Raw genomic sequence first — 12,881 nt, 5'->3', positions numbered from 1 at the left:
TCAGGTTATAAACCGATTTGAACCATACTCAGCACAGTTGTTGGAAGTCATAATAAAACATTTCATGCCAAATTTCAGCCAAATCGGATAGGAATTGCACCCTGTAGAGGCTCAAGAAGTCAAGACCCCATATCGGTTTATATGGCAGCTATATCAGATTATGGACCGATTTCAATCATACTCAGCACAGTTGTTGGAAATCATAACAAAACACCTCATTCAAAATTTCAGCCAAATCGGATAGGAATTGCTCCCTGTAGAGGCTCAAGAAGTCAAGACCCCAGATCGGTTTATATGGCAGCTATATCAGGTTATAGACCGATTGGCACCATTCTTAGTACAGTTGTTAGAAGTCATAATAAAACATTTCATGCCAAATTTCAGCCAAATCGGATAGGAATTGCACCCTGTAGAGGCTCAAGAAGTCAAGACCCCATATCGGTTTATATGGCAGCTATATCAGGTTATGGACCGATTAAAATCATACTCATCACAGTTATTGGAAATCATAATAAAACACCTCATGCAAAATTTCAGCCTAATCGGATAATAATTGCGTCCTCTAGTGGCTCAAGAAGTCAAGACACCAGATCGGTTTATATGGCAGCTCTATCAGGCTATGGACCGATTTCAATCATACTCAGCACAGTTGTTGGAAGTCATAATAAAACACCTCATGCTAAATTTCACCCAAATCGGATAGGAATTGCTCCCCTTAGAGGCTCAAGAAGTCAAGACCCCAGATCGGTTTATATGGCAGCTATATCAGGTTATGGACCGATTAAAATCATACTCAGCACAGTTGTTGGAAGTCATAATAAAACACCTCATGCGAAATTTCACCCAAATCGGATAGGAATTGCTCCCCTTAGAGGCTCAAGAAGTCAAGACCCCAGATCGGTTTATATGGCAGCTATATCAGGTTATGGACCGATTAAAATCATACTCAGCACAGTTGTTGGAAGTCATAATAAAATACCTCATGCGAAATTTCACCCAAATCGGATAGAAATTGCTCCCCTTAGAGGCTCAAGAAGTCAAGACCCCAGATCGGTTTATATGGCAGCTATATCAGGTTATGGACCGATTAAAATCATACTCATTACAGTTATTGGAAATCATAATAAAACACCTCATGCAAAATTTCAGCCTAATCGGATAATAATTGCGTCCTTTAGTGGCTCAAGAAGTCAAGATCCCAGATCGGTTTATATGGCAGCTATATCAGGTTATGGACCGATATAGTCCATTTACAATCCCAACTGACCTACCCTAATAAGAAGTATTTGTACAAAATTTCAAGCGGCTAGCTTTACTCCTTCGAAAGTTAGCGTGCTTTCGATAGACAGACGGATGGACGGACGGACAGACAGACGGACTGACAGACAGACGGACGGTCAGACGGATGGACGGACGGACGGACATGGCTAGTTCGACTTAAAATGTCATGACGATCAAGACTATATATACTTTATGGGGCCTTAGATGCACATTTCGAGGTGTTACAAACGGAATGACCAAATTAGTATACCCCCCATCCTACGGTGGAGGGTATAAGAAAGGGTGCGGATATTAAACCGCCCTATGCCAGTAATCGGCTTGTCGTGCGTTCTAAATACTAACAAGTAAAGGCGTGCTAAGTTCGGCCGGGCCGAATCTTGGGAACCCACCACCATGGATTCTGCATAAATATGGGAGCTATATCTGGTTATAGACCGATTCGGATCGGATCATCAGAGTGCCAAGACCATACTAAGAACTGATATATCCCTCATAAAAACCGATTCCCGATTTTGACTTCTTAAGCCTCTAGAAGCCTCAATTTTTATCCGATTTGGCTTTAATTTAGCATAAAGACTTCTGTTAAGTTCCGAATCGGTCTAAGAACGGATATATTCTCTATATAAACCGATCCCTTATTTTGACTTCTTGAGTACCTAGACCCCTTGGGTTTTCATTCGATTTAGCTGCAATTTGGAACGGGAACTTCGTTTATAATTTCCAATATCTGCACCAAATATGATCCGAATCGGTCTAAGAACTGATATATTCTCCACATAAACCGATCCACAATTTTGACTTCTTGAGCCCCTAGAAGCCCAAATTTTAATCCGATTTGGCTGATATTTGGCGCGACAACTTCGTTTATGACTTCCAACATCTGTGTCAAGAATGATCCGAATCGGCTTAAGAACTGATAAATCCCTCATGTAAACCGATCCTCGATTTTGATTTCTTGAGTCCCTAATTTTCGACCGATTTGGCTGAAATTTAGCACAAAGACTTCTGTTCCAACTTCCAATATCCATGCCAAATATATTCCGAATCGGTTTAGGAACTGATAAATCCCCGATCCTTTGACTTCCTGAGCCCCTAGAAACGTTACTTTTCGTCCGATTTGGCTGAAATTTGGCACAAGAATTTCCGTTATGATTTCCAACATCTACGCGGAATATGATTCGAATCGGTCCAAGAACTGATATATCCCTCCTATAAACCGATCCTCCATTTTGACCTCTTGATCCCCTAGAAGCTTTAATTTTCGTCCGATTTGGCTGACTTTTCCACAAGAGCTTCCGTTATGACTACAAATATCTGAACGGATATATTCCCCATATAAACTGAACCCCGATTATGGTTTCTTGAGACCCTAGAAGCCATTATTTTCATTGGATTTGACTGAGATTCGGCGCCAAGACTTCTGTTTCGTCTTCCAAAATCTGTGTCAAATATGATCCGAATCGGTTGAAGAACTGAAGTAGCCCCCATATAAAACGATCCCCGGTTTTGACTTCTTGAGCCACTAGAAGTTTTAATTTTCATCCGGTTTGGCTGAAATTTGGAACATATAGTACACTAAGGCCCACCAATACCCACGCCAAATCCCAAAAAGATAGGTTCATAAATATATAAAGTACCCAAATAAATCGATCTCCGGATTTGATCCCCTAGATGCCTATCCTGGTGAGGATCAGGAGAACACTATAGGGCACATACTTTGTTTATGTCATGGTTAACTTTATACTTTGGGGAGAAATGGGGCCTGAATTAGAGGATAGTCCATTGGCTCTACAGAAGCTTGATTAGACCAATACTGACTTACGCCTCAGTAGTTTGGTGGACTGCTATGGAGAAAAAGTACAACATAAGGACCATACAACAGGTTTAGAGTATATGTTGTCTTGGCACAGGCGGAGCAATGGGGACCACGCCCACTAGGGCACTGGAGACTATTCAAGATATTCGAACCATTGACATACAGATTAAATGTGAGGCAGCCACTGCGGATATGAGACGTAAGGCGATGGGAGAATGGATTGAGGATGGGAGCAGCTCATACCATCGCGGTATAATTGAGGCGACGATAGGAAACCTGGAAGGAAGGAAATAGGTTTCCGATCAGACACCTGAGACGATACTTGAAGTCGTGTGCGAGGCACTGCTGCCAGCGGCACAGTCTTGGACTGGCGGAACCCTAGTATTGCGGATGGATCAAAGCTAGAAGACGGAGTGGCCCTGGGGGTCTACATTGATAACCCAAGGACTGAGATCTGTTTTAGACTGCCTGACAATAATACGGTCCTGAAGGCGGAGATCCGGGCGATTATGGAATACATGAGGTGGTAGTACCAACCACCTCAAGCGAGGACGTCGAGTATAAACATCTTTACGGACAGCAAAAACACCATAAGGGCAATAACAACCAGGAGGGTAAGGTCACGAACAGTCTTGCAGTGTAAGAAGGAGATTAACTCCTTCTATGAGGTTGGCACAATTCACATCGTTTGAGTGTCGGGCCCTAACGGAGTAAGGGGGAATGAAAGGGCAGACGATTTAGCAGTGAAGGCCAGTGAACTGTCGACGATAAACTTGGTTAACCCGAATACTTTCGGGTCAACGTAGTCCGATTTAAGGGAGAGGGCGTGGGACGCACATGAAACACTGTGGTATAATGAAACAGTCGTTAGGACGGCGAAAATCCTTTAGGGTGATCCGTGAGAGTACTCATTTATGCAAAATCTTTGCGGCAAGTGATAGCAACAGTCTAGCAGTGTAAGAAGGAGATTAACTCCTTCTCTGAGGTTGGCACAATCCGCATCGTTTGAGTGCCGGGCCATAACGGAGTAAGGGGGAATGAAAGGGCAGACGATTTAGCAGTGAACGTCAGACGACTGCCGTCGATAAACTTGGTTAACCCGAAGCCTTTCGGGTCTACGCAGTCCGATTTAAGGGAGTGGGCGTGGGACGCACATTAAACACTGTGGTACAATGAAACAGTCGTTAGGACGGCGAAAATCCGTTAGGGTGATTCGTGAGAGGACTCACTTATGCAAGTGAGTTGATGATGAGACATTGGAGCATTTCCTATGCCATTGCCAACATCAGAAAAATTGTCAACGGTGATTATCCTCTCCTAATGCTGGCGGCATTTGGGGTACTGTACCCTTTGATATGGCAGCCATGTGAAATCTACTCCACAAAGAGGTGTCGCACTGGGGCACGCCTTCGGACTGCGCTATGAAAAGGAGGTCTCTTATCATTGAGCTTAAACTTGAATCGGACAGCACTAATTGATATGTGAAAAGTTTGCCCCTGTTTCTTTCAAGGGCAAATTTGTATTTTTTGCACAATGGGCCAATACGGGCCCGTTTAAACTAAATTTATATTACATCACAGTTTCCAAATTTTGAACGCCGCTTTGTATGTAATATTGTTAAATAAAGGGTGATTTTTTAGCTATTATATGTTTGGCAACACTGGTTTAAACAGCTTTCGCACGTTTCGTGTTTTGTTTTACTGTCAAACATCTTCAGTTTGGTCTGTAATTTAATCAGGAATCGTCTTACAAACGAACAACGCTTGCAAATTATTGAATTTTTTTTTTATCAAAATGCGTGCAGGGTTAAGAAAGTTCATCACCCGCTTCTTCCATTTTAAGGGCAGTTTAATCGGCTCACCGAAGTTGCTATTCGCGCTATGGTGACTAAATTTCGCACCAAATTTACATTGTTGGTCATTAAACCACCAACACTCTTACGTAGAGTGCGAACTGAAGAAAATATCACAGCTGAATCGGCCAGTGTTAATGATGACCATCAATTATCGATTCGTCGCCGTTCGCAGCAATTGGGCCTCTGTTATTCAACAACGGAAGGAGTTAGGTGTAAGGCCTTTCAAAATAAAGCTGGTGCAAGAATTGAAGCCGAACGACTTACCGCAACGCAGAATTTTTGGCGAATGGGCTCTTGGAAAGTTGACTGAAGATCCACTTTTTTTTTATCGAAAAAATTGTGTTCAGCGACAAAGCTCATTTTTGGCTCAATGAGTACGTAAATAAGCAGAATTGTCGATTTTGGAGTGAAGATCAGCCAGAAGCATTGCATTGCAAGAGCTATCAATGCATCCAGAAAAAATCAGTTTGGTGTGGTTTATGGGCTGGTGGCATCATTGGGTCGTACTTCTTCAAAGATGATGCGAATCGTAAAGTAACTGTGAATGATGAGCGCTATTTGGGCAACTTTTTTTCTGCCCAAAATGCAAGAGCTTAACTTGCATGACAAGTGGTTACAACAAGACGGCGCCGCATGCCACACAGCACGCGTGGCAATAGACTTATTGAGGGGCAAGTTCGGTGAACATTTCATTTCACGTTGGGGACCGGTCAATTGGCCACCTAGATCGTGCGATATAACCCATTTGGTCTTTTTTTTTGTGGGGCTATGTTGAAGCTCATGTCTATACAGATAAGTCCGCCATATTTCATAGCGGCTAGGATTTACTTCATCAGATGTTGTAAACGATTTTGACAAAATAAGCGAAACAGTAATCGCTTTTAGATACCAGATTTCTTTAAAGGACGAAAAATATGCAGCATCATTCATCAAGGAATAAATGAAAAAAAAAAAACGGAAATGCTACCAAGCAAACATATTTAAGGCAGTCGAACCAGAACATTTCTAACATTAACACTTAAATGGTGATGGGAGAACATAAGGAATTTCTGCTTTTACCGTTTCCGGTCAGGAGGTCACACCAGGACATACACCAAAACTAAAAAAAGTGAGCTAAAATTTCACACAGATTCTTAGCTAAAAACATAGAAAATCCAACACCAGTTTTTTTTTGTGAGTATATCCGATTTTCAGAACTAGGACCCAAGGTGGGATGGATAACCATTAAGGAACACTACTACAGAACACACTACTATACAAGTGAGAAAATGGGCTCTCCTCATAACAGATACTCTTCGGGGCCCAAGTACTCGTCGTCGTCTTCGTTATCATGACTACAGTCTTCGTTTTCATCATCATCTTCGTCATCTTCATCATCATGGTCTGGAATATGGGAGTAGGAGGAGGAGGAACTCACCTTGGCCACTTGGGTGGCATGCAACAACGGTTCACTTTCGCGACAATTATTGTAATTGATGTAATGACTGCCACTGTTGTTGGCATTGTTGTGATGCGCGGAGGAGGACAACAATGGCGACGAGGAGAGCGATGTCGACGCATTTGGGTTATTGAAATTGTGATGCATTTTGTTATTGTGATGATTGAGAAAATTGTTAGGCGGATGATGGTTTGAATTGTTACTGTTCTGGTGGTGGTGGTGGTGGAGGCCATTGTTATGTTGTTGCTGTTGTTGGTGTTGCTGATACAAATAATGATGATAATTGGATGCGGATGTATTCTGTGAGGTGACATGCAGATCACGTTCGCGTTTACCATTACCAGCCGCCCCATACACAAGATTATTGAAATTCTCCAGCGGAGCGTAGGGATCATGCTGTTGCTGATGCTGATGGTGGTTTGTTTGTGAGAGAGTAGGAGGAGTATTATTATAATTACTGAATTGGAGGCGCTTATTGCTAGGATTTTCAATAATATTAAATTGTTCACGGAACATTACCGATGATGCTGTCAAGGAGGATGATGGCACCGCACACGATGCAACTTGTTGTGATGATGATGATGATGATGCGTTTGGTTGAGGTTGTGTTGGAGGTTGTGGTTGCGTTTGAGGTGTTGGAAGTTGGTGGTTGTGTAGGTTGTTGTGTTGTTGGTGGTAGGCGGATGTTGGAGGAACACCGGAATTGGCTGACAATGACGATGAATTCGGTAGAGGTGGTAGAGGCGGATGCTGAGGACCTGTCTGTAGGGATTGCTGTGCCATGGTATTAGGATTTAGACCCATGCTGCTCATAGAACTAGACGATTGATTACGTTGATGTTGCTGCTGCTGCTGCGCCTGATATCCTGCGCTGCCATTGAAACCATTGCCATGCTCATTTCCATTGTTCTCGCCATGGCCATTCTCGTGTATATTGGGCAAACCGCCATTCATCAAAAATGGCTGCTTCTGCAATTTGCTATTCATTCTTTGCTGTTGTTGTTGCTGCAAGTGATGCTGATGATGTTGCGGCTGCATGTGTTGCAACAACAATTGTTGCTCCTCATTCGAATGCTTCATAATGAGATTGGTGGTGGCCTCCTGCTGTTCCATATAACCGAAATTGTCCTTTTTCACATTGTACGTTTCCGAGTTCATATTCAGATGATAGTTGTCATCCTGATTGAATTGTGTCTGCTTCTGATAGTAATCGGTGGACTGCAACTGGGTTTGTTGCGGTGGCGTTGGTTGGCCAAAGCCAGAATTAGTTATGGGACGATTGCCAATCATGGCATTGCGTACCTCACCATTGAGGGCATTGTTGGCATTGTCATTTAGGAAATAGGTGATCATATCACCTTTGCCCTTGACCTTGATGGTGCCACGGCATCTGGGTGTGGAGAAAAGGGGGCAGAAGAGAAAATTAAATTAATGAAGCAAAGGTTTAAAAAGAGATTTGGATTTTTGGAACACCACTCCAATAGGCCATTTAATAAAAATCAATTTCTTAGGGTTAGCTCTTCCTTTCCACCACTTACTTGAACTCAAAATGTGATCCTTGAAGGCTGTCCACAACCTCTTGGGTCACTTGTGTATAACCCGGTATACCAGTGGAATCCATGCGGCTGGCCACATTCACCGTATTACCCCATATATCATATTGGGGTTTACGAGCTCCTATGACTCCAGCTACCACAGGTCCTATGTTGATACCTAAGAAAGTGAGAGAAGATATATTAACTGAAACACCATAAGGCCCATCTATGGCCATACTTACCAACTCTTAACATAAAATTATTATAGGAATGACTGTTGATCTCCTGTAAAGATAAACGCATTGCCTTAACATACTCCACAAGGGCAGTCATGTGACGTCTTATGGAATTTTGATCACTTGCATTGATTTTGTATTCTAAAAGAAGAGGCAAAATAGGTTGTCATAGAGTTACGACGCCATTTAAAGTGCCAAATACCTGGTATTAAACCCACGACAGCCATATAAGTACTGCCAACAGTTTTGATTTTATCAATGCCCAGAAAACGTTCCTCTTTCAATAACTGGAATTGGATAATTAGAGAATTACATTTATGTTCAGTTGGCTTTGTGATTCGGCTCAAGGAACGAGCACTTACTTCATCAAAATCAGCTATGATCTCATTTAGCAAACGCAAACATTCTAGGCCTTGATCGGAACCATCCATTTCCGTATAGAATTCATGGAAGTTCGGTACACTGGCAAATATGACACCCACTTTGGCATAGCTTTGATGGTAGAGCTCCTTTAAATAGAAAAATAGAGAAAAATTAAGAGAAAGTATTTGAGAGTCAAATTAGTGCTAAGTTCGGCTAGGCCAAGTACGGATTTCGTGGCATTTTCCATGGAGTGGGCAATAGTTTGCCACTGTGCCATTATATCATCGGAACAAGGAGTGCTTTCATCAAGCAGTTGGGTCAGTCGAGTGGAGTATGCCACTGCCATTTGTTATGTTTGCAGCTTTTCAATGTCCAGCTTCCGTGCAGTGTCAGATCGTACTTTCCTCGCCATGTTCAAACGGGTGCGAACCTTTGCTACAACAAGGTAATGATCCGAATCTATATTCGCTCCATGGATCGATCGTACATCTAACACGCTGGATGAATGCCTTCCATCTATCACAACGTGATCAATTTGGTTTCTCATGTTGAAGAATTTGGAGAAAAGCTGAAGACAAAGTGTTTCAATCTCCGACAAACCACAAATCCTCACCCAAATTCATGCCTCGCGTTATGGCAGCTATAGTCGTCACCGTTTGGTGTTGTAGTGACGCCATTCCCAGTCCATCGCACTTGCTGTAAGGCGGTAATATCTGCCTTGTACTTCTCTAATACATCCGCCAGCGCGTACGCTGCACCTTCTCTATAAAGAGTGCGGACATTCCAGGTGCAGATCCGCAAATCATGGTCCTTTTTTCGCTTGCGTGGGTCCTCAACGTGGGGGTGGGTCCGTTTTTACTATTCCTTTGTTTCTCATAGTTTTCACGGAGCGGGTTACTGTCCCAGCGCCCCAACCGCATGGGTTTTATGGTATTGCACATGTATCCCTCGTTGTGGCGAGCCGCTTGCTCCAAAATCTGACGCTCGCCTCCAGCCGCCCCTATCCTGGGAACAGACGCTGATGTTGGCCATTGGTTATTTGAAGGCACCAATAACTCGCCTTGTCATCTCGAGTATCATTGGCACTCAGTATTAAATTAAGAGGAGTCAGGTAGCACTCCTCACTGAGACTCTCCTCTTGAAAATTGCTGACTGCCTGCGGCCGCATTTGCAGCTACTCCGCATAAAAACAGAGCTTTCCACCATCCGTAGCCTGTAGACGCGCCCGGTAGCTTTCAGCTAAGCTTCCCGTGATAACAGTGGACACGACACAAGTCGGAGCTCAAAGTTCCAGCCTGTGTGTGGTGCTCATAGTTATCCCGTGTCGGCCGGGCTATAGGCTTAAGAACTAAAATCGGGAGATCAGTTTATATGGGACCTATATCTGGTTATGGATGGATTCATATCATATTTAGCACAGATGGATTCAAATCATATTTACAGTCATAAGAGGAATCACTTTGGCAAGTTTTTAGCCAAATGGGGTAAAAACTGTCTGCGCTAGAGGCTCAAGAAGTCAAGATCCGAGATCGGTTTACATGTGAGCTATATCAGGTTATGAACCGATTAAGGCCAAACTTATCACAATAGTTGGAAGCCATAACAAACATTTTGTACAAAATTTCTGTTAGACTTGAAATGCTATAACGTCTCATCATCTTCCCCGCATGCCCTACATATGCTATTACTTGTCGCACCGATTTTACATAAGTGAGCTCGTAGTCCTATGTGTCCCGTCATGATGCTAATAGTTTTACTGACCTCCTCTTACTTCCTTTCAGTAATAGCCTCGTCTTCTCACGTTCTGGATCCCCCCATAGGATTTTCGCCGCCCCACCGACCGCTTCGCTGTTCCACAGGGTTTCATGCACATTCGTCGCCCACGCCCTTAAATCAGACTGCGTCGTCCCGAAAGGCTTCGAGTTAACCAAGTTTATTGACGGCAGTTCTCTGGCCTTCACTGCCAAATCGTCTGCTTTGTCATTCTCCCTTACTCCGTTGTGGCCCGGCACCCAAACGATGCGGATTTTGCCATCCTCAGAGAAGGCGTTTATCTCCTTCTTACACTGCAAGACTGTTCGTGACCTTAGCGTCCTGGTTGTTATTGTCCTTATGGCCATTGTACTGTTCGTAAAGATGTTCACACTCGACGTGCTCGCGTTAGCACCACGCGTTCCGTAATCGGCCGGATCTCCGCCTGCAGGACCGTATTTTGGTCAGGCAGTCTAAAACAGATCTCAGTCCTTGGGTTTTCAATGTAGACCCCCAGGCCTACTCTGTCCTCTACCTCTGATCCATCCGTGTAACATGATCTTTTAGATGACAATACTAGGGTTCCGTCAATCCAAGACTGTGTCGATGGCAGCAGTGCCTCGCACTCGACCTCAAGATTCACCTCAGATATCCTCTATTATACCGCGATGGTATGATCTGCTCCCATTCTCAATCCACTCTTCTACTGCCTTAAGTTTCATTGCCGCAGTGGCTGCCTCACTCTTAATTTGTATATCAATGGATCGGATATTAAGAATAGTGGTCCTCATCGCTCCGCCCATGCCAACAAAACATTTTCTCTGATCCTGTTGTATGGTCCTTATAATGCACTTTTTCTCCATAGAAGTCTACCAAGCTACTGAGGCGAAAGTAGGTATTGATCTTATTAAGCTCCTGTAGAGCCAGTGGACTATCCTCAGATCAGGCCCCATTTCGTGCCTACGAACATTTTGCTGTTCGTAAAGATGTTCACACTCGTCGTCCTCACCTTAGCACCAAACCACCTCACGCATTCCGTGATCGTCCGGATCTCCGCCTGCAAGAGCGTATTTTGGTCAGGCAATATAAAACAGTTTTCTGTCCTTGGGTTCTCAATGTAGACCCCTAGGCCATTTCTGTCCTCTAGCTTTGATCGATCCATGTAATATGATTTCCAGATGGCAATACTAGGGTTCCGTCAATCCAAGACTGTGCCGCTGGCAGCAGTGCCACGCACTCGACCTCAAGTGTCGTCTCAAGTATCCGATTAGAAACCTCTTCCCTTCCTTCCAGGTTTCTTATCGTCGCCTCGATTATACCGCGATGGTATGAGCTGCTCCTATTGTCAATTCATTCTCCCATCGCCTTAAGTCTGAAAGCCGCAGTGTATGCCTCAAACTAAATCTGTATGTCAATGGGTTAGATATCTAGAATAGTCTCCAGTGCCCTAGTGGGCGTGGTCCTCATCGCCATAGAGCCAGTGGACTATCCTCAGATTCAGGCCCCATATCGTGCCTACGGCTCTTCTACATAGTGCCCAACACCTGTGAGCCTTCTCAGTATGCTCCTGAATGTTTCACTTCCGATTCAGTTTTCTATCCAAAATCACACCTAAGTATTTGACCTTGTCAGATATCGAAATAGTCTTATTGAGGAAATGTGGTGCGTTAAATTGGTCCACCTTCGTCTTCCTTGTGAACAGGCATATTTCAATCTTCTCTGGGTTAACATTGAGACTACTTGATCTAGCCTAGTCATATGCAAGACCCTTTCGCCCCTTCTGCATAGCTGTTTCGGATCCTTATTTCGTAGAAGTATTATAACATCGTCTGCGTAGCAAACGGCTCCAAATCTCTACTCAGTCAACAATCGCAATAGGTCATTTATGGTGGTCACCCATAGGAGTGGCGATAAAATGCCCCCCTGTGGCGTGCCACTTTTTCCCTTATATTTAGTCATATGCAAGACCCTTTTGCCCCTTCTGCATAGCTTTTGCGGATCCTTATTGCTTAGAAGTATTATAACATCGTCTGCGGAGCAAACGGCTTCAAATCTCTTCTCAATCAACATCCGCAATAGGTCATTTATGGTGGTCACCCATAGGAGTGGCGATAAAATGCTCCCCTGTGGCGTGCGACTTTTTCCCTTATATTTATGTCATGGGACACACAACTTATCCACCTGTTCTTAGCATATGGTTTATCCAGTCTTTAGGGACCGGATCCACCCGATACTGGTCTAAGGATTAGAACAGTGTGTCTGTCCGCACATTGTTAAAAGCCCCCTCGATGTCAATGCATACCACCAGTGTGCAGGTTTAGGCATCGAAGGATTTTTTTTTTATTTTATGCACAACCTCGTGCAGGGCAGAAAGCCATTCTGATCCATTTATTGCATGGCCTTCCATTAACTTTTTTAGTTTCTGCCAATAAGTAGAAACCGTGCAAAGAACTATGCGATTCATAATGGATTATACCTAAGATTCCGCCCGGCCGAATTAAGCACATTTGTGACTTATTAAAGTTTGACTTTGCTTGCACCCGTAGTTAAAAAGCGAACAGTGTGACGTATACGTTATGATAATGAATTCGATGATTGTAGTACT

General features: G+C 43.6%; 1 protein-coding gene across 4 annotated transcripts in view; it reads right to left on the bottom strand.

Moving 5' to 3' along the window:
• LOC106085694 (Ca(2+)/calmodulin-responsive adenylate cyclase) overlaps positions 1–12,881 on the bottom strand; it is a 374,401-nt gene that overhangs the window by 15,337 nt on the left and 346,183 nt on the right. For all 4 annotated transcript variants that reach the window (XR_009398222.1, XM_059368290.1, XM_059368291.1 and 1 more), the window contains 6 exons: positions 8,524–8,670; positions 8,364–8,448; positions 8,168–8,302; positions 7,929–8,103; positions 6,910–7,780; positions 6,370–6,798 (listed from right to left, as the gene is read on the bottom strand). Coding sequence is in view for 3 of the 4 variants with exons in the window: in XM_059368290.1 (XP_059224273.1) it covers positions 6,370–6,798; positions 6,910–7,780; positions 7,929–8,103; positions 8,168–8,302; positions 8,364–8,448; positions 8,524–8,670 (1,842 nt within the window). In the remaining variant the exon portion in view is untranslated. The remainder of the gene's footprint in view (positions 1–6,369; positions 6,799–6,909; positions 7,781–7,928; positions 8,104–8,167; positions 8,303–8,363; positions 8,449–8,523; positions 8,671–12,881) is intronic.

Source organism: Stomoxys calcitrans, chromosome 4 (genome assembly GCF_963082655.1).
Source record: "Stomoxys calcitrans chromosome 4, idStoCalc2.1, whole genome shotgun sequence".
Taxonomy (NCBI): domain Eukaryota; kingdom Metazoa; phylum Arthropoda; class Insecta; order Diptera; family Muscidae; genus Stomoxys; species Stomoxys calcitrans.
The sequence above is the reverse complement of the archived record's forward strand: the minus strand, read 5'-3'. Positions and strand labels throughout refer to the sequence as shown.